The sequence below is a fragment of the Pygocentrus nattereri genome, chromosome 8 (genome assembly GCF_015220715.1).
Source record: "Pygocentrus nattereri isolate fPygNat1 chromosome 8, fPygNat1.pri, whole genome shotgun sequence".
NCBI classification, from domain to species: Eukaryota; Metazoa; Chordata; class Actinopteri; order Characiformes; family Serrasalmidae; genus Pygocentrus; species Pygocentrus nattereri.
In genome coordinates this window covers 34,142,928-34,165,415 of record NC_051218.1, presented here as the reverse complement: position 1 = coordinate 34,165,415, position 22,488 = coordinate 34,142,928, and the positions used below count along the sequence as shown (strand labels likewise).

The window sequence follows — 22,488 nt, the reverse complement described above, 5'->3', positions numbered from 1 at the left end:
AGAATTGAAGGCCTGCTACTAATAGCCATAGGTCATCAATGATGAAATGTATAATGTTCAGCCTATTTGTAAATAATTAGTTTATTCATTAACTTATTCTATATGTCCAAAATTTGGCAGACACCTGCTTACCCAATGTTTCTTCTGAAATAAAGGGTATTAATAGGGAGCTTCTCCTCCTTTACTGCAGTAACAGCCTCTACTCTTCAGGGAAGGCTTTATACCATATGTTGAAACATTGCTGTGATGATTTGCTTGCATTCAGCCACAAGAGCGTTAGTGAGCTCAGGTACTACTGTTGGTTGATCAGTTCTGGGTCACTCCAACCCATCCCAAAGATATTGGATAGAGCTCCATCCCTTAAGAGAACACCCCAGTACTGGCAGGGCACTTGATATTTGCTGCTTGGCTATAGGCTTGGTGACCTTAGGCCCTTGTGTGGTTCCTATAGAGCATCACACGCTATTGGTCAGTGATTTTCTGTGGAGATTTTACAAGCAGTCACCAATGGTGCACCTTAAAGTAACTGAATTGACTACACAAGCATTTGTATTCATATGTTTAATGTTTTGAGAGAACATTTTTTTTCTCTTTTTTTTTATTTTTTATTTCTAAATATGACATTTTGGGGAACTACTTATAATAAACCTCAAATTGTTTTAAAGGAAGTCTGGGGAATTCTGGAGGCCCAACATGAGTTAAAACAAGATAATAATTAAAAAAAACCTTGTGACTTTTGGCAGCCAATGAGCTTAATCTCCTGAGCCCAGCCCACTAATATAGTGTGGTGCTCTTGCTTCATTTCCATTTTGCTTCAAACAAGAACAACTTCTTTTTTATGCAATGGCTTTGATTTGGTGGCTCACTTTCCATCTTTACATGATATGTAAGTTTATGAGCTCTAAATTAAATTTTCATTTTATTTAATAATGAATAATATCACTATTTACTGTGCTTGTTGAACTTTTATCTGTTCTTTTCTTCACTGGCTTAGCTCTTATAGATCCTGTTCAAGCTGTGGATCTTTCTAAGGCATCATTTGTCTCAGTTGAGTCTGGTGGAGAAGTTACTCTACACTGCAAAAATTTGGAAAAGTCTGCTCAAAGTGTTAAAGTTTGGGTCTGGTACAAGCAAAGAACAGGACAGGAACCTCAGGAAGTGGCAGCAAAGTTAACTACCAAAGAAGCTCCTACTTCAGTAAAGAGATACAAAATTAGCCAGATTTTTAATCTAACTATTGAACAGACCACTAAAGCTGATGAAGGAATGTACTTCTGTGGAAAAGGAGACGGGAACACCATTACGTTTACTAATGGTGTATTTTTAGCCGTGAGAGGTAACAAAATTAGTGTTTTAAAATTCCCATTATATATCTAAAACTTCATTCATGTAGTTCTTGTTTTAGACAATTAGATGAATCCAATTTACAGTGTATTGTATTGGTATCATCATCTTACTTACAGTAATAATACATGGTTTAAAACAGAGGTGCCCAGCCTGGTCCTGGAGATCTACCACTCTGCACAGTTTAGCCCAGCAGTAATCTAACACATCTGGACCAGGTAATGAAGGTGTTCAGGGACATATGAACACTAGAGCAAGTGCGGTGGATCTAAACCTCTGAGGATGGTAGATCACCAGAACCAGGGACGACCACGTACACTGAGCAATCCAACAATCCATGCTACAAAATAACCATATTTAACAAGGTTAAGTCTTTAGTATTGAACAAGCTGATAGAGAAGCTCAACTGGGAAACCTAAATGGCTTCATTTTATTCATCAGGTCAACATCAGTTAAACATATCCGTGCTACAAACTCCAGTACAGGGGTCAGTTTCTCCAGGAGAGTCGGTCACTCTGCAGTGTACGGTCCTCTCTGAGATCAGGGCAGCCGCAGATCTCCGAGTGCTCTGGTTCAGAGCTGCTGCAGGACAATCCTTTCCTGAAATCATTTACACTCACAACAGCAGCAGCCGTCAGTGTGAGATCAGCTCTTCTACACAAAGCTGTTGGTACAACTTCTCCAAGAACATCCTCGACCACCACCATACTGGAACTTACTACTGCGCTGTGGAAGCTTGCGGGAAGATCATTTTAGGCAGTGGATCATCAGTAGAACTGAGTAAGTATTTTTTTCAGGTTTGTATACATTTCTTTTGAGACCTGACCTTAGAGGTGAGTTTGAGTTCCATTATCTTTGCTGCACTTCGCCGCTCTACTATGGTGCAATACCAGCATCTATAGCGGTTTGATTAATATCCTGCACGCATCACCACAGTGTGTAAATTCCCACCGGTAAAATGATAAATATTCTATTTTAGAAATTAATATGTGGCAGAATATTATGGCATAATTTGCTTTATTTCCAAATATAACATTGGCAGTAAACCGAAATAGGGATTTATGCCAGATTATGTGGAATGCTTAAAAACCATAAACCGTCAGTTCCTTATGATCATCAACATCCACAGTACCCTTAGCTAATGGGGCATTTCAATAACCATGGTACCACTTTGGTACCTTAGATACAATGCAGCGTCATCCAAGTGGGCAGCCCAGGCAGCCATGTAGCTGTGGTGTAGTGTCACTTTGGCAGCCGGCCCAAGAGGCCTCATAGTTGGTCAAATTATGTGTTGTCCACAAAACATGTCATCTGTCCAGATGTGTTCAAACTTTTGCATATGACTTCATCTATGAAGTATTATAGTGGGTAACATTACAGCCAGGGGTTTAAATCCCTGTTTGAGGAGTTGAGCTGGTATTTATGGCTGCTTTAGGAAACTCCAACACTTCTATGAATGTAAATATACAGTAGTGTCGTATTCTAATATCTTACAGCCTGTCCTGTGGATCCCACTGTGTTCTACCTGGGAGCAGCTTTGGGAATCTGTGTGATTGTGATCTGTGTTCAAGCCATTCGAAACTGCAGCAGTGAGTGTAGCTTAATCTGTCATATATGGTGTTATTATACTTTGTAAATAATGACTGATTAATGCATTTTAAACTGATCTTTTACAATAATGCCTTAAATTGCAGAATTTAGGATAGTTTAACATAAAGAATACATGTAAAGTCCTTTTTTAAAACCATTAATGGAAGAACAGCATTTAATCTTAATCTTAATCTAGTCCTTTGTCTTCATTTCATTCTGAATTTATATTTATGCTCATTTTTATATGTATTTTTGTTACAATTAAAATAATTTACTTTTTTATGTTCTCTTGCTTTTATTTTTTTGTATGCTTGCTTTTATTTGCCTTTCTAGATGTGATATGAAAAAATGAATACAAAAGTATGAATGAATAAAGTTTATTATTACTATTAGTGGGCTTCATTCAGTAGTATCTCATGTTTTGTTCCTGAGAAAAGTCCTAAGATAAAGTTTCAAATGAGAAAACATTAATGACTGTCAGAATCTTGAGGGTTTTAAGAAGAAATTTCATCTTAAGATTGCTTAGTGAATGAGGCCCATTATATGAGGCCTAATAATGAAAATGAGTAAAATAATGATTCAGGGTTTATTAATTAGGCTTGTGCAAACTGACTGTAACTAAAAGTGACCAGCACTGAGGTCATATTCTCTGATCTCAACTCTAAATATGACACTGTGATCTTTCTTTACTCCATCATAGGGAGAGATCGTGATTCGGTGGTGGAGAACAAAGCCAGTCAGGTACTACATGTTCTCTCATCCACACAGATGCTGTTTAATTCTTATAGATTTCTCTAATCTTCAGCCTTTAATATTTCATATTCATCTCTACAGGACTCTGCTGCTGTGGAGCTGAGTTATGCAGCCAAAAGCCTAAGAATGAAGAGTGGACGCTCTGGACACAGTGTTTACTCTGAAGTCAGATACTTCTCAGTTACTGACCCCAACAATCACTGACTCACTGGACTCTCTTCTCTTGTAGCAGCAGAAGTGAAGTTTGGGGATGTTTTCTGTTACTGTCAGCTTTGTAATCTGTATCTGTTTATTTGTGTTTTTGCTGATTTCAGTCAGGATCTACTATCATGTGCTTCACTTTGCTCTGTGCTCAAAAGTGCATGACTGAAAAAAAAGCAGTCTGGTCTGGTATGAAGTGTCAGTTCTCTGAAGGAGCCGAGCGAGAGCTCAGTGTGACAAACACATTAATGAGCTCAGATGGTGTCTGATATTGTTCAAATGTAGAAGACATATTTCAGGCTTTAGTGAGAACAGATCTATATACACAGTTACTGTTTATTTGCTTTGTTTAACATACTGGGAGAAAAGTAAAATAAAATGTAAAGTTATGGAAGTTAACCTAAGCAAGTCTAGTTTGGTATGAATTGTCAGTCTTAGAGTTTGGCAGTTTTAGAGTCTGTGGTTACTCACAACTGTGGTTGAACGACTGAAAAAAAAACAGTCTAGTTTCAGGTCTCTGAAGGAACAGAATTTGTGGTCACTTTAGACATTTAAACGTGGCAAGCATGCGCTCAGATGGTGTCTGATATTGAGTTCATGAGGCTGTAGAAGACGTATTTCAGGCTGTGGTTGCTCTTCAGGACTTTAGAGATTATGACTGATAGCTTGAAACTGAATTCATGCTCCACCTGTTTATCTACATTTAAAAACTTCTGTTAATAGTGTTCGACTTGTTTGAGTCAATGTTTTGTTATTTTTTAGGTTTTTCAACGTGTTTAATTGAGCATATAAACAGTAATTGTTTATTAAAGTGTGCAGAAGTGTGTTCTCTGTAGAAAATCAACATTGTGATATTTACTTATTATTATTTTTACTTTACAAAGTATGACTTTTAGCAGCCAAATAAATACACTTCACATTTCAGGTGGTTGCAGGTTGCTTGCTGAATATAAATAATCTTCTTATGATTTATTTGGTTCTAAATAGGTAACCGGACCTGTTGACACAGAGAAAGCTCTAATTCTTCAAGAGGGCACGTTTTACAGTGTTTTTTGAAAGATAAGGTTCTTTAATTGTTTAAACCATCTTACAATGTCTAGATAACATACATTTTTTTTATGAAATAATACATTTTTTCACTTATTCTTTGAGGTCAGCATGCTGAGGTCACAAGGCACACATTTCAGCTTCTTACTGAGACTTGTTTTCTACCCTTGGTAATGTAGAGTAAAAAGATGTGTGTGTTCATGGGCTTGTTTGTGCTCCACTGTAAGTACACTAGCACACTGAGGTGTTTGTCATTATATCAACCCACACCACTCTTTTTTTTTCTCTCACCAATTTTCCAAGTACGGCTCAGAGGATTCTTGGGCTGACGGTCTGTGTGACGCTACATCATAGCTCTGATGCGCTTCAGAGTCGCTGTATCATGACTACAAGTCTATCTGAACTGGGGACCTGATTGAAGTGACATCACAGCCTGGGCTGGCTGCTTGATTGACAGGTCACTGCAGCTGTGGGGCTGCCTGGACTGGTAGTGTTTGTCTGCATGAGCAGCACTACAGCAGCGCTAGAAGGCCTCTCAGGTTGGCTGCCTCAGCGACGCTACATCACACCTAACTGGCTGCCTGTGACAGCCACCTGGGTGATGCTGCATTGCACCTATGGGGCTGCCTGGACTGACGGTGTTTGGCTGCGGGAATATGCTAACTCTTTGTAGCTAAGGACATTTTTGGTCTTTGAGGCTTTTGGCCTCCTGTGTGATGCACCGTAGTTGCACTCTATACCATGGCCAGAGAAACCCCCACCCCCGCTACCTGTGGGAATCATGACAGTGTGCGTGTGTGTGTGTGTGTGTGTGTGTGTTCTGTGTTGTGTATTTAGGTATTGCTGATTACATGTTTTGTTACTTTCTGATTGGAAAGCGCCTTGAGCATGGGAAAGGCACTATATTAATAAAAGTGATGATGATAATAAAGATGTTTCATGATGACCTGATTGATAGAAAATGTCATTGAAGTATTTTTTTTCTCTTGTAAAGTTACTGCTTTAGAGATAAAGGGTTTTGTTCTGACAACAACCACATCATTCCTGTTTCAATCTCCCACCATAGTATACATCTGTCTTTTATATTAGTACTGAATTACTGACAGTATATTTCATAAACCTTATCATAATGATGAGCAGCAACAGGATAGCGAGTTTAAACAGTGGTTTTAATTCTCATGTTGATAAATTCCTGGCTGGTGAAATTTGTCTTTTCACTAAGTCTGGACCTTCTGCTGCGTCGCTCTGGACTTATTATTCATATAGAGTGATATTTTATGTATTAAAGTTTTTAGCTCAAGTTTTCTAGTTTTTGGCTTTGCCAACTATACAAGGTGACATTACAAGATTTATTAAGTAAAATTGGCTTGGATAGTCACTTAACTCAGTAACTCATATCTACTAAACTCAGAACAGGAACAGGATTCAATCAGAACTGAAATTCCACTCTCCTGCATTAATATATATATAAAACTATACTAGATTATATTTAATTATATTATTCATATACATTCAAATTCATGCCAGATTTATATAAATCCATCTATGATGCTGTCTTCTCTTCAGTGAAGATTTCAGCTGGTTTAACTGGTCATTTAAGCAGATTTAGATTGAAGCAATTTAAATGTTTTCTAAAGTTATTAAAAGACACATGACATTTTACATGTACATTATTATACACATGCATCAAACTCCTTTTCCTTTGTGTTTCTTTAAGGAAAGCTATAATGATGAAAGTGTGCATTAATATATATTCTATAGAATGTGTTTTTATACAAGAATAACTTTTTTGTCATATATATATATATATATATATATATATATATATATATATATATATAAATTGCAATGTAACTGCTCGTGAAGCATTCAGTGTTACAGATGGATGAAGTCCAGTTTATGTGAACATGCATATGTATTAGCTTTAGTTCACTTTACTCATGACATTACACAAGTGTATCTTGATAGTTGTAGCAGCAGACAGTATTACATAGTTACAATGTGTAACAAAGTGAACTGGTTCTCCAACAATACTGTTCTGATTTTAACAGGAGATGCTACTGTGCATAGTATGAGAGGATTTACACGGAATCTGCTCAGCGATTGTCAACTTTCCTAACATTTAGCTGGTTATAGTAGAAAACTTGGGTTTAAATACCCAAAGTTGTGGGTTTGAACCATTCTGTAATCTGACGGTAACAGCATATTTTTAAGTGTATTAAGTGTCTGTATTATAATCCCAAAAGGAATGTCTGGATTACCCTTATGAAAATTCACTGTACCTAGAGAGCAGCTATACATGAATCATATGCTTATTTTACTTTGTAACTGTGGAATTCTACATAGTTACTGTGGAATGTTTGTGTTGTAAAGTGGTAACTTGATGAAATAAAAGGAATAAATATCAATTTCATCAATCAATTTCTTGAATTTTACGGATAATAAAAAGAATATATGCTGTTACAACTATCAAAATATTTAATGTACATGTAAGTGTAATTAAAAACTAGCTGATACAAATATTTATTCAAATAAACTGTATTATCTGTAACAATGAATACACCATCAATAGTAACAATAGTGTTCCATGTACTATTAATGTGTAGTTACACAGTTATTAGAGGTGCTACAAATAAAAAGAATTACATTTTTGTTTCCTATTTTTGAATCTGACTTTTTAAAGGTTTTGGCAAGTGGACTATAATTTTAAGTTCACTACTTTTCCATTAGAATGCACAAAAGCCTGTTGTTACCAGTACGCAGCAGTGTGAGCTTTGGCTGTGTTTTGGGTATCAACTGTGTATTCATACTTCTTTTTTCTCAGACTTGAGAGACTATAGTGAATATAAGCCACATCTTCTGTCTAATTACTAATTCTAATTATTTCAACCCTGTTTTACAGGAACATTGTCAGACATACAGCACACTGACTTTTAAAAGAGTATCATGAAGAAAATGCTGTAACTGTTCAAATGTTTTTATTAATGGCTCAAAGTATTTATTGGTCACTGTTGTGGTCACTATTGCATGGTATATTATATTGAGAATATATGTGAGGTTCTAAGAAAACATGCGTGGAATTATTTTTGTTGTTTTCCAAAGCCTGACAGATTAAATTCCACCAATTTATAGAACATTCTGCATAAATCAAGCGAGGGGATGTAAACTAAGTCATTCAGAGTGGTCTGACGTGAAATGGTACACTGTATATGATACTGTACTATGTTGGTGTTCTGACTTGGCCTGAATTAAAGGCCTAGCTCTAACAATCTCTTTTCAACCTTTTTAAAACTATATGCTCATTATATTATAAAGTCTAGCGGGCAGTAACATCTACAATTCTGGGAAGGCTTTAATGTACATGTTTAAACATTTTTGTGAAGACTTGATTGCTTAATAACATTAGTAGTCTTTGAAAGTTCAAAAATCTTGAAGTAGTTACACAACAACCAGACCCAAAAAACTCAAATTTCAGCAGCCAATGTGTCACGCAGTCAACGGGGAAGTCGGACTCCACTTCCCAGAATGCTAGGGAGGATCACGTGATCTTCCCCCACACCTGTCAGCGATCACAGTCGCCGGAATTCTAATGTTGTGCACCTGTTTCTCTCTTTATAAGCTGGGACTTTACTTGGACTCTTTGCGAGGTATTGTTCCATGCAATTACTGAGCGGTATAACTATAGTATATTTCCTGTGTATCGACTTCTTGCTACTCCTGACCCGGTTTTGTGTATTGTTTTGCCCTTGTGTACCTCTGCCTGCCTGGACTGAATTGTGTCACGACTTTGGATTGGACTCGGATATATGTTTTCTCCCTCTGGGGATTCTCCTGATTACCTCCGGTAATAAATCTCTTCCCCTTTTACCTGCGAGTGTCTGCGATTCTGTTCATACGTTACACAATGACCTTTGGATTTCATCTACTGAAGCCAACCTGCTGATAAAGTGTGATGCTCATTCTTTGTCTCTAATTTGTTTCAAATAAGAACAGCTTCTTTATGATAATGGCTCTGATTCTGATGCTCATTTTAGATCTCTACATGATTTTTGAGCTTACAAGCTCTGCAGAAGCCTCATTTAGTCTTAACTTTTGGGTGTATTCATAACTTGTTTAGGTATCATGTAATATGTTGTTAATCATAGTTTTGGTCTTATTCTGTCTTATAGACCATGCGCAAAATACCACAGTAGGCAGAGCACAGCCAAAGCCCATGCTGCCTCCTACTGGTATCACCAGGTATTCTAATGTCAATCTAGATAGTTTACTCACAAGAACTTAAAAAAATCAAATACAAAAATAGGAAAGAATGCTTGGATCTTCCAGCAGGAAACTGATACAAAACATCCCAGATGGCAAGCACATGTGGAAACATCTGGAAAACATTTGAAATTGCTGCTTGGTTGGCATATATATATATATATATATATATATATATATATATATATATATTTTTTTTTTTTTTTTTTTTTTTTTTTTTTTTTTTTCATTATTCAAATCTATTATTTATATACATCATATTTACATCTTAACCAAGGGTGCTAAGAATTGGTTAGAGTGGACTGTTTTTTGTTTTCTTTTTAACAAGAAAGTCAGAAACATGACTGGTGTAAAAAAAAAAAAACACTTAGGACTTTCCCAGCCTATCAGACCTCTTGAGATCAGCATACAAATTCAGTTTCCTGCTTTGATAATAACGTCCCTTTTCAAGTTACTACAGATAAACCTCTCACAATGATGATGATGATGATGATGATGCCTTCTGTGCAGATTTTCATTTTATCTCTCTGCATCATATGTAAGTTATGAATTTCACAATTAATTTTTAAATTCTGCACTTGTGTAACTTCTGTTTGTAGAATGTCATCCACTGTTTTTCTTATTGCTCATAATTGATTTCATGTCATTTTGTAGGTCTTGTTGAAGCTGTGCAGCTTAATGAGCAGTTTATCTCAGTTAAGACTGGAGAAAATGCTACTCTGTCTTGCAAAGTTGAAAAGTCTGATACTCAAGTTAAAGTTTGGTACAAACAACAACTGTGGCAGAAACCTAAAGAAGTGGTATCAAAGTTAGACAAGAAACCTCCATTCATTTTAAATGGTTCAAAATTCAGTGTAAATGAAGATTTTTCAGGCTCATGATACTGTCTGACACTCTCTTTACATCCAGAACACTTTTCCCTTGCTGTTCCTTTAGGATTATCCCTACTCCATTTATCTTCCTCTCTAAACCATGATAGAACAGTTTGAATCCACCTCCAATGTTCCTGGCCTTGCTTCCTTTCCATCTGGTCTCCTGAACACACAGAATATCTTCCTTCCTTCTCTCCATCATGTCTGCAAGCTCTCTGCCTTTACCAGTCATTGTTCCTATGTTCCACACTCCTGCCCTTCCTTCTATCTCACTGCCTTCTAACCCACCTTCCTCCTCTCCTCTTTGATGGTCTTCGACCTACGGTAGTCCAATTTCCACTGACACCCTGCTGGTCAACAGCACTGGAGGCGGTCGTTGTTAACCCGGGCCTTGACCGATCCGGTATGGCAATCATATTTGTGATCCACATGATAGTTTTGGCACAAGTTTTACACTGGATGCCCTTCCTGACGCAATAATATTATTGCCAAAACTATCATGTTGTTGTTGTTGCTGTATCACATTTGACAATCTCTTAACAAAAGAGTAGTAAAATGATCATTCAGTGTTCATTAACTAGTCAAACTGACTGTAACTAAAAGTGACCAGCACTGAGGTCATGTTCTCTGATCTAAACTCTAAATATGACACTGTGATCTTTCTTTACTCCATCATAGTGAGAGATCGTTATTCGTTGATGGAGAACAAAGCCAGTCAGGTACTACATGTTCTCTCATCCACACTGACACTGTTCAATTCTTATAGAGTTCTCTAATCTTCAGCCTTTAATATTTCATATTCATCTCTACAGTTCTATGCTGCTGTGGAGCTGAGTTATGCAGCCAAAAGCCTGAGAATGAAGAGTGGACGCTCTGGACACAGTGTTTACTCTGAAATCAGATACTTCTCAGTTACTGACCTCAACAATCACTGACTCACTGGTCTCTCTTCTCTTGTAGCAGCAGAAGTGAAGTTTGGGGATGTTTTCTGTTACTGTCAGCTTTGTAATCTATATCTGTTTGGTATGAAGTGTCAGTTCTGTGAAGGAGCCGAGCGAGAACAGTTTTAGAGTGTGTGGTCACTCAGACTCATGACAAACACACTCATGAGCTCAGAAGGTGTCTGATATTGTTCGCTCTCAATGGAAATGTAGAAGACGTGTTTCAGGATGTAGGGAGAACAGATCTATATACACAGTTACTGTTTATTTGCTTTGTTTAACATACTGGGGAAAAAGTACAATAAAATGTGGCCAAATAACAAAAGGTATGGCAAAATTATAAACAAAGTTATGACAATTAACTTCAGCAAATACATGTACACAAAAATTGGTAGAAAAAAACATTTAAATGTGTTCTTTGTAGAGTTTCTATACGTGTGATGTGTTTTAAGGTGGAAGGATTTTTTATTACATGCTATGACTCTCAAGATGCAAATAAATGCTGAGTTTTAAAGTGTTCTGAATGTGTTCTGAATGTCTTCTGATAGGTAACTTAGAGGCCACTCTGGTGATGTTATATTTATTTCCATTTGAAGCATTAGATTTGTTACTTTACCTGATTTTAATTATAATTTGGAAGAAAAAGATAAAACACTTCAAACAAATCAAACCCTTTTGCAATGAAATAACTATATATAGATTTCAAATTCAGATTTAATGGTATTTTAAACAAGAATAACTGTAGAATATGTTTTACTCAAAAGTATAATTGCTATAAATGGTTGTTTTACTCACTAGAATAAGTCTTTACCGTTTACTTCTCTTTGCAAAAGCATCTAGTTGTTTTTGATTAACTTGCTGTGGTTCCACACAATCAAGCCAAGTTTATTTACTGCACTGCTGTGAAGAAATCAAGTGTATTGAACATAATTGGCAAAAGGCTGTGCTATGAAGATTCTGAACTAAATATAAGTATGTAAAACTTACATTAAAATAATTTATAATGTTAGTATTACACTGTATGTATTTTACATGAACTTACATTTAGAAAATTTTGCTTCTTCATGAAGCTTGTCTTCCTCCAGTTTGTCATTGAGGGGGTATTTAGACTGTCATATTACATTTACCAGTTTCTAGTTGCATATCATCACTGTCAGGAAAAAATGTTAAATCTCCATTTTTATGTGTTTTATTTTTTGCATATTTTAAGTTCAGTTTAAGTTGTGTGAACATGTGGTGAATCAATCAAAATAAACAGATTAAAAGTATTGAATTAATGTCAGTCTGTATCACAAACATTCCCTGAATTTTAATATTTTTTTTATTTAAAAAAAAATACAAATCAAATACAAATACAAATTATTTTGTAATTCTTCTAAAAGTCTAATTTACTAATTAAACATAATAAAATAATAATAAAATGGTAAAAGAAACCCAAATAAATAAAGAATGAGAAGTGGGTCAAAAGAAACTGGCAGAAAGTAACCTATATGTAGAGCAAAACTAAATGTTAATTTTGTTAATAATATATTTAGAACAAAAATTTGTTTGCAGCCTAAAGTTGTATATTAATTTCTAAAACAGGAGTGAAGTTTTACTGTATTAATGAAAACCAAAACAATCCTAGACCCCTATTTCTGCAGTTAATCTGGTCTTTAAACCTGTCACGGTTGGCTCCTCCCAGTCCTGTCCATGTGTTCTTGTTTTGGTTTGTAACTCCGCCCCTGATTGTTTTCACCTGTCCCTCATTGTTATGTGTATTTAAGCCCTGTGTTTGCCCCTTGTGTTTGCCAGTCACTGTATCCCTGTATCGGTCTTTGTTTGAAGTTTGTTTGCTGGTCGCTCTGGTTTTTGTCATGTCTATTTCCCGTTCCGTCCACATCGGCTATATGAACCTGGACTGTTCTGACTACGACCCTGGATTTGCCCCTAATAAATCTCGCTTATCTCAGCGTGTGCGTCCGCCTCCTCGCTCCCCCTTACAAAACCCTCACAAGTTGATATTCTGAGCTCCTCATATATGAGCGTTTCTCTGTAGAGCTGCTAACAGACTCTGTTAAAGACTAAGACAATAATAACCACAACTACTGATAAGAGCTCATGCAGAGCACAGGGCATGTTTTGTGGTCAAACAGATCAAGTCAAGCAGACAGAAAGAACCATGTGACTTTTAACAGCCAATGAGCTTCAGTATAAGACCCCAGAAGCTGATGTAGTTTGGCGCTTTATGCAGTGCCACAATTTAGAATATTGGCCTTTGAGTTGTAACTGTTGTTTTACTGATGATGGATCCAGCTGTGATGATCGTCTTACTTCTATACAGAATAGGTAAGTTTCATAAAGCTACCATAAAAAAGTTTTTGTTTTTAATTATTTTTAAATATATTCAAGTTTTTTTTTAATTCACTGAACTTTGTTTTACAGATTCTGTTCAAGCAGTGAGAAATTCAGAGCCATTTGTCATATCAGCTGAGGCTGGTGAAGCGGTCAATCTCACCTGCACATTTGTAGACAACTCTATTAAAGAGGTTAGGATGTGGTACAAACAAAGACTGGAGCATGCGCCACTGGAAGTGGGATCACAGTTAGAGGGAAAGTCGGCCGTGATTTCAGATCAATTTGACAGATCAAGATTTAAACTCAACAGAACTGCGAGTGGCATTTCTCTCAGTATTGAACGCGTCACTAAAGAAGATGAAGGAATGTACTTCTGTGGAGCGACTGGAAAGAAAACGCTGGAGTTCTCTACTGCTACATTCTTAGCGGTCACAGGTAAAATATTCATTTATTGTTTTCTGCTTCAGTTTTGAGTCTAAAGCATTGAGTCATTCTCGTGTTTGAAATGTTATGAATAAACCTGCCTTTTCATTGAACATACTTACAGTCTGTAATTTGAGGCCAGTTTTAAATGCATTATTGCTATTACTAGTGAAAATATCCATATTATGATTCTGTAGATGTCCATTAGTTATTATAAACACACTTTAGCTTCTTAATATCTGCACTTTTTTTAGTGTTATGCTGTTATTGTACAGGTTTTATCCTGTGATGACACTGATACTATTTAATATAATTACTTCCACTGTCTGTTTTCTATTTTCCAGGGCAGTTAAACACCTCAGTGCTCCAAACTGCAGTACAGTGGTCAGTTTCTCCAGGAGAGTCGGTCACTCTGCAGTGCACGGTCATGTCTGAGATCAGAGCAGCAGATCTCCGAGTGCTCTGGTTCAGAGCTGCTGCAGGACAATCCTTTCCTGAAATCATTTACACTCATCAGAACAGCAGCAGCCGTCAGTGTGAGATCATCTCTTCTACAAGCTGCTCTCTGTATGAGTTCTCTAAGAACATCCTCGACCAGCACCATACTGGAACTTACTACTGCGCTGTGGTGGTTTGTGGGAAGATCATCTTTGGCAATGGAACATCAGTAGAACTGAGTAAGTGTTCCTGTGTACTACTAGGAACTTGTAGTATATTTGTTTTATTTATGTGTAATTCTATCAACACTTTGGGCTTCAAAGCTTCAAGTCAATGCTATGTATCAACATCAAAAGAGAAAATAGAAAATGTGACAGAAACAGGTTTTGTAACTTGTGTTGTAAGACCACACATCATACATTATTTATACAGTATAGTGTAGCACTTACTACAATGTTAAAAGACAGTTGTTGTTGTTGGACTAGAACTAGGTTCGTAAAAGAGCAGTAATTGGTTAAAGAGTAATTGACCATAGAAAACGGAGAAAACACCACAGACCAAAAGTTAAGTTTAGAATTGCCGGCTTTATCAAAAATAAAAGAGAAAAGAAAAGTAGTAGAAATGTATTATTAAGAAATAGGATCCTTCAAGACATTACAGACACGACATATAACAGAGATAAATAATTGCATATGAATGCAAAGAGAGTCAAACAAGTCTTACTCAGTTACCCTTTAAGTTAGGAAAACCGATTTTTGAATTCTTAACCTCTAGTTAACTTAACTTAGTTGGTTTTAGTAGTTTAATTAGTATCTCAGTTGAGCTCTTATTAGTGTTCTAGTATTAGTTTGCAGTTATTTGATATAACAATTTTTTTAAATTTATTTTTAATTATCCATCTTCAATGTTAATCAATTTAGGCCTATTTTTGTTATAACTAAATCAAAAGCATTTGGTATTACCCTCTATCAGTAGGTTCTTACAACCAAAAAAAAAACAACATAGGACATCTCACTAAGCCCGAAAGTTAACACCAGTAAATGCAGTATCAATCAACCTTACAGTTAAACACGTTCAAAGTATATACATAACATGAACCATAAAACGATTAACTGTATCAATGTCCATTAAATCGAGTCCTTAGTGCAAAACAGTCCTTTAGCAAATGAAAGGGAGACGCTCCCTCTCACTCAGCAGCGCGAGCACTCCACGCACTGCTCACGTGATTCAGAGAGAAAGTAACGGTTCAAACTTGAACAGTCTTACCACGGTTGGTGATAGATCCTCAGCAGGGAGAGGAAGGGAAAGGCTGAAGCACCCGGCCTTCTCTGCGATGTCCACTCTCCCCGGATGGGAGAAAAAAAAGACGTTTCTTTCGACGCACAACACACAGTCCAGTCGTAGCTCCTACCTCTAGTGGCTCGCCATCTATTTTCCCTGATCACGCGCTTGATGCGTGCTCCTCAAAACTTCACATTTCTTCCGCGATTCTCGAGAGTAATTCAAACTAAAACGCTGAACAAAACCACAGTCTATCGACATAGACAGAAGGGTAAACAAAACTCTTACAGAAACAAAATAAATAGTCAAATACACTTAGATTTCTTTCTTCTTACTGGAGCTATTCTCAACGCGACTTCACCCGTTCTTGCTTCCCCGATTCTACACTAGAATCCTCCGGGAGAGAACGACTATCAATGCGGTGATTTGCTGATAGATATGACCTTTCAACTTCAACCAATGATAAAATAAATGACCAAAACCATGAAATAATGTTTTTAATTCTATTTATCTATTTTAGATGTTTTAATATCACTAAAGTAAATTATTTAATTGATGAATTTCTGCTTGATATTTATTCTTATTTAATAACTATTTAATAACCAATGAATACTTCCACCTGGGTTACAATAGACATTAGTTCATATTTTTGATTTCAAACTGAACTTGAAATGAAATGAAAATGAATGAAGCAAAGTTAGTCAGAGTGATGGAGTGAAATGGTTCATTGTAGAGAAACTTTTTATGCTAATTTATTTACAGTGGTGTTGATAGGAACCAGGGGTCATAATATCAGCAACATATATTTTATTCACTATCCGCCAGTCCAACCACACAAGTTTATGAATATTTGCTCATTTTATTAATTTAATGTTGGTGATGAAATAAAGGCTGATTCAGATTTTCGTTTATGTTGTGGAAGGTAGTGACTTGTTAGAGGCACTAAACACTTCAAGTCTTTGATTCTTGTCATCAGCACTGTGAATAAATCTGTCTGTACTATGAGAGATAAAAGTAAATGATGGAATATTAACATAAAATTCAAACTAAAATAGTTAGATGGGAAATGGCTTGAATTTCTCTATTCATGTTTACAATGTGTTGATCATTCCTGTCTTACAGAAGATCCTGTAGTTCCTGTAATGCTGACTCTGGCAGTTTTCTCAGCAGTGTGTGTGGCTGTAATCTGCACTCAAACCATTTTAATCCATAAACTGAGAAAATCTGAACACTGTGCTGGTGGGAAATGTTCATTATGACACGTAGCTGAACATTTTAATAGAAAGAAAATAGAAAATAATATTAATACTTACAAATAAATGTAGACCCATTAAACTGTATCTGAAGGTAATTGTGATGTTTTATCTCCTTTATAGAGAGAGTTCAGCAGGGGGCTGTGAGTGAGTGGACCACCAGACAGGTACTCTATACATTTATTCTTTATATTACATTTTAGTTTCAACCAGTGAGAAATCTGCCCATTTCACTTCTCAGTGCTCTGGTTTTCAGCTGAACGAGCAAATTACTCTGCAGAGCTCTTCATCAGACAGTTGGAGTGGATGATAAAATGTACAGAAAATTGCAGGCGGTCATCCGAGTGCCAAGTTAAAGGAAAAGGAGGATAAACACTTTGATATTAGAGTCATGTGTAAAAGTTTGGACACCCCTGTCAAATTACAGGTCTTGTTCATTTTCTGAGTTATCATAAAGTAACACATCCTCCAAAGGAAGCAAATTTAAATATGGCAGTTTCTCTTCATTTCGGGGCATTTCTAGTCATTTGGGTTTTACATATTGGGGAAAAAAAAATCAAACAAATCATGTAAAATATAAATGCGTCAACAGTTTTGCACAGGCCTTATATCATGTTTAATGTCTTTCTCCATGTACTAAGCAAATGCACAGTAATTCTGGGTGATCAAGGGTGCTCAAATGCATGTGACTGTCCATTCTTATGCAAATTATTCAATAATGAATCTTCACCTATATTCATATTTTGTGTGTATTTCATGTATTTTATGTGCATTTTTGGCATTGCGTAGTTTATAATGAGCCACTAATACTTCACAATGTGCTCTGTGTACCAAAAAAATTTAATGGTCACTATAGAGACTAATAAGTTTACAGTCAATCAATTTGTGTAATTTATGTTGTAAATTAAAGATCCTTGCATTGATTTTTTTGGGTAGGCATAAAAAGCACATAAACATAAAAAGCAATAAGTATTTTTTAAGTTTAGTGTAATTTCCAAAATACCAGACAAAAACCAAAATACAGACAAAAATGAAAATTGCTAACTTTTTTTAAGTGTCACAGCGAGGTTGTGAAATTGTAATGCAAACACATTTTTATGCCTCTAATAAGTGATGAATAAAACATTCATTAGTTTGTGGAATACATCTTGAAATATTTCTGACTTATTAAACTCTTCTTAACTCTAATACAGTACCTCAAGAGCTCACACTACTTAAAGCCTATAGGAATAAAATGTAGTCAACATAAAATAAAATTAATAAAGTTTAATGCATAAGCAAATTATTTTTAATTTATAAAAAAAGATGTTGATAAAGTCCAGATGGCCCTTCCTTAAAATAAAGTGCTCAAGTGGTCATTCAGGAGTTCACAGTCTGTCCTGTATTTCACAAACTTTCACCCCAACCTGTAATATTTTTAAGATGAGTGAATCAGTGACATCATATATTATAAATCATCATCCTGAACAATAACTTCATGCAGATGATGATACACAGCTAAGAAACTTGCTTTAAACTCTGAGCGTCTGTCTCTATGAACACGTAATTTCCTTGCTCACAACCACTGAACTCACACACAGTTTAAAATGATGCAGCTGCTTGAGTAAAAGAGTGAACTTTTACTACTTACTTACTCACAGAATATAAATAGTCTTTTGCTGAATGTAATTAGCAAGTAGTTAACAGTAATTACAGAATAATTCACAGTGTTTACTGAATGATAAATCTCAGGATTAATGTGTGAAATAGCAGCCTAGACATTGAGGAGTTTAACCCCCCTGTAGTTCTCTGTGGTCTATTATAAACAGAGCTGAACTCCAGCAAACGATTGGTCTGTAACCACAATCTGAGCACAAGCACAAAAAAAAAAAATCACACCTTCAGACGACGTGGCTTTAACAGCAGTTCATACACAGAGCAGCCTGTCAGGGTCAGCGGTCAGTTTCCTCACTTAGAATAAACAACATGTAGACACTGATATTCACACAGATAAAGTGTGTGAACTTCTTTCTTTCCAGGACAGAAGGGTCCTGACTTCTTCAGACAAACATAAATAAACAGAATAAAAAAACAAAATGCTGTTTAAAAATTCCATAGCTTTCAGTTCCATTCCTTACTTTGAGTTATTCACAGAAATCTGCAGGGATATTTTACACACCTGCACAGTTCAGTCTTAAAAAGTAGTTACATTTTCTGCTTTTCACAATCCCAATAACAAATTCAGATTCATCAGTTCAGAAAACCGCATTTCACATCTCACGTCCAGTTTTAGTTCTATTTAGTACAATTTGTCTTTTCTTTTAGGTCATTTAACCACCTCTTATTGTAAAATCCTTAAAGTATCATCTTCTAAATCATCAGTAAATGTTCATCTTTGTGTGTTTCAGCAATTGAGTAAAAAGCTCTGGAAAATGTATCACAGATTACTCTGATTATATTTCCACTTGCTCATTTCTTTGCTGATCGTCTGTTTCTGAAACAGGACTCTGACTCTGAGGAGTTTGATTTCACTGCATTACGTTTCTCTGAGAAGATGAAGAGAAGAGCACTAAAGGAGAAAGTTTTCACCCGAGTGAGATTCTTCCCTGTTTCTGACTACAGAGCACTTCAGTAAAGCTGTATTACACCACAGGAAAGAAGTCTTACTGAGTTCATGTAGTCATATAGACTCTCTGTGTTCTGCTGATATTTTTATACCATATTTTATGTATGAAAGAGTGTCCAGATATACTCTGTATACAGCTGAATAAAAAGTTTTGCTTGTTTTTGCATATACAGACTTTTTAATGTATTTATTTATCTATTTCTGGCCTGGCATGTGAACCATACAGTAAAGGTGAGTAAAGTAATGGTTCTCAGGCAGGACATGAAATGACCTTGGCAAATTCACTGTCTACACTGTTTTAATCTATATACAAGTTTTCAACTATAGTTTACAAAATTTGCGGAACTTCCTCAGCTGGTCTTTCGTTGGTTATATTTCATTTTTTTGTTTTAGTTTACAGCATTGAAAACAAGCCAAACTAAAGGTTTTAAATGTGAAAAATATGAATCCTGCTGGACTCTGTCTCTGGTTTTTGTTTTATGTTACATCTATCGTGTGTGTTTATTGTGCATAGATCATCTCAAGCTTTCTGATGCATCGTAGTAGACATGTTGCATTCACCAATGATTAAAACTGAATACTTGGATAAAAATTGGCCAAACTGGCAACACCTTTAGACTCATTTAAGTGCCCTGAGAAACATCTGCTCATTTTAATTTGCTCCATCAATGTATGCATGACATCATCCATGATATCAGTCATTCACTGAAAGGGGTCAAGCTATTTAGATGCTCTAGTTATAACCTGATAAGATACTGAGGTCAGAATTTAGAGGGCTGTCACTGACAGAGTGAGTGTCCAGGCCTCTCTAAAAGCTGTGTAGTCTTTGATGCCCTGTACTGACAACAGCCTCTCAGTGCCATTAAAAAGGGATGCTGAGCCAGATCTGGGTTTAGAGCTCACTGCCCTGGTCCTGGATATTGGTCAGCTTTCTTCAGCTAAACAGACTCACTGATACAGCAACACACACACAGGCCTACTGTGTATAAGTGAGTGGTGTGTGTGTGTGTGTGTGTGTGTGTGTGTGTGTGTGTGTGTGTGTGTGTGTGTGTGTGTGTGTGTGTGTGTGTGTGTGTGTGTGTGTGATGTCTTATAGATGATAATCTGGGGTTTTTGCTTGATAATGGGTGGTACTTGCTCTGAAAGGTTTGAAAACCAAAGCTGTAAATCTTATTTTTTATATTTTCAGCATGTTTTCCCACTGTGGGGCTGAGGTGACCAGCTGTGGCCACCAGAGGGAGACAGAGACCCCCTTTATAGCAATCGGGATGAGTAGCATGACCTGTGGTCAGCCTGCTTGAGGAAAAGGCCCCCACTATTCCAGTGGCAGTATATATGTGGGGACCAGATGAGGTCAGTCACGTCCACTTCCTGTGTGGTGGATATCAGGAACGCATGAGACTGTGCAGACGCCTTAATGACACACATCTCCAGCAGGCTGTTCAGATCACCGCACAGTTTGCAGGAGCTGCACACAATTTTTGAACATGTTGAAGGAACAAAAACATCACAACTATTCAGCGCCATAGTGCACTTTCACCATAACATCACTTTCAGTTACTAGTTCCTAATAATAATCATTATAAAAAAGAATAAATATTATTTACACTGTTTAAAATGACTGTCATTCATATTATTATTATCATTAATCAGTGAATAAATAAATAAATACAGAGCTAATAAAAATAAATATTGCAAGCAAACAATAGACAAAAATCCATCCATCCATTTTCTAAGCCGCTTCTCCGTCAGGGTCGTGGGGGGATGCTGGAGCCTATCCCAGCAGTCATCAGGCGGAAGGCAGGATACACCCTGGACAGGTCGCCAGTCCATCGCAGGGCAGACAGACAGACACAGACAGTCACTCACACACTCACACCTAGGGGCAATGTAGCATGTCCAATTGGCCTGACTGCATGTCTTTGGACTGTGGGAGGAAACCGGAGAACCCAGAGGAAACCCACGCAGACACGGGGAGAACATGCAAACTCCACACAGAGAGGACCCTGGCCAACCGGGGTCATAAAAATATTTTTAAATACTTCATTTAAAAACGGGCGTTGGTGGTATAGTTGTAAGCTTAGCTGCGTTCCAAGCAGTTGACCTGGGTTCATTTCCTGGCCAATGCATCGGCTTGCTGCACCAGTCATGGGCTGGAGGTTAGGGACCCAGCCTCATGACCGGAAGGTTGCTGGTTCAACGCCTAGCACCGACAGCACGTGACTGAGCTGTCCTTAAGCAAGACACCTAACCCCCAACTGCTCCCCGGGTGCTGCGGATTGGGCTGCCCACTGCTCTGGGCAAGTGTGCTCACTGTCCCTAGTGTGTGTGTGTGTGTGTGTGCTCACTAGATTGTATGTGGTGTTTCACTTCACGGACGGGTTAAATGTGGAGGTGAAATTTTCCCGCTGTGGGACTAATAAGGGTCTCTTAATCTTCATGAATTATTAACCATGATTGTCTGTATTGTTGAGCTAAACAACATCAAATATTGGATTTTGTTTAAAATTAACAAGTATCACTGTTTACTGCATGTTTGTTATTATTATTATTATTATTATTATTATTATTAAACACTGAAAATGCACCATACTTTATATCATTAGATTTTCTACTCCAGACATTACAGTGCAGTATTTGTGAGTCACAGTTTTCACATAATTTTCTGTACAATGTTTATTACTGAACAGTGTTTATTCTGAAGCTGTAAGATCATAGAAAGGCCTGTTCATCAAATGAGAGTCCAGTCTCTGTAGAAGTGGACAGGTACATAAGATGATAGTGAGCATCTGATAGTATCTGGTGCTCGCTTGATAGTATCTGGTGCTTATTACGTAGTAACTGGTACTCACCACATACTATAGTATAAGGAGTGCACCAAATGTTTCCCTAAAAAATTGTGCCTTTCACCTAAAAATAAATAAATAATTATTATTAATAATAATCATAATAATAACAATACAGCACATCCCTTCAGGGTCTCTGTACCTACCTACCTGATTTTTTTTCTTAGGACTGATTTTGTGAATCAGACCTTTGATGCTCCCTTTCTCAAAGTTATTAATGTTATTATTCATGCAGTTTATAATCTAAACTTTTTATATCTGCACAAAGCTGCTCTAAAGTCTGTTCTAGGTTTCTGC

The 22,488-nt window shown here is 36.7% G+C and overlaps 1 protein-coding gene across 1 annotated transcript; it reads left to right on the top strand.

Moving 5' to 3' along the window:
- The first annotated feature begins 13,542 nt into the window (after nucleotides 1–13,542).
- LOC119263823 lies at nucleotides 13,543–19,418 on the top strand. The gene is made up of 6 exons (XM_037540360.1): nucleotides 13,543–13,780; nucleotides 14,113–14,152; nucleotides 14,327–14,445; nucleotides 16,610–16,726; nucleotides 16,864–16,907; nucleotides 19,223–19,418. The coding sequence occupies exons 1-6, from the start codon at nucleotides 13,543–13,545 to the stop codon at nucleotides 19,352–19,354; spliced, it is 690 nt and encodes a 229-aa protein (XP_037396257.1). The 3' UTR covers nucleotides 19,355–19,418.
- The last annotated feature ends 3,070 nt before the right edge of the window (nucleotides 19,419–22,488 follow it).

Bases quoted from the DNA above. Each gene is read 5' to 3' on its own strand.
- LOC119263823 (XM_037540360.1), top strand. From the start codon at position 13,543: ATGTGGTACAAACAAAGACTGGAGCATGCGCCACTGGAAGTGGGATCA. The intron at 14,153-14,326 runs GTCAGTTTCTCC...CTCTTCTACAAG, and splicing joins CTCCAAACTGCAGTACAGTG to CTGCTCTCTGTATGAGTTCT. The intron at 16,908-19,222 runs GTACTCTATACA...TTTCTGAAACAG, and splicing joins GTGAGTGGACCACCAGACAG to GACTCTGACTCTGAGGAGTT.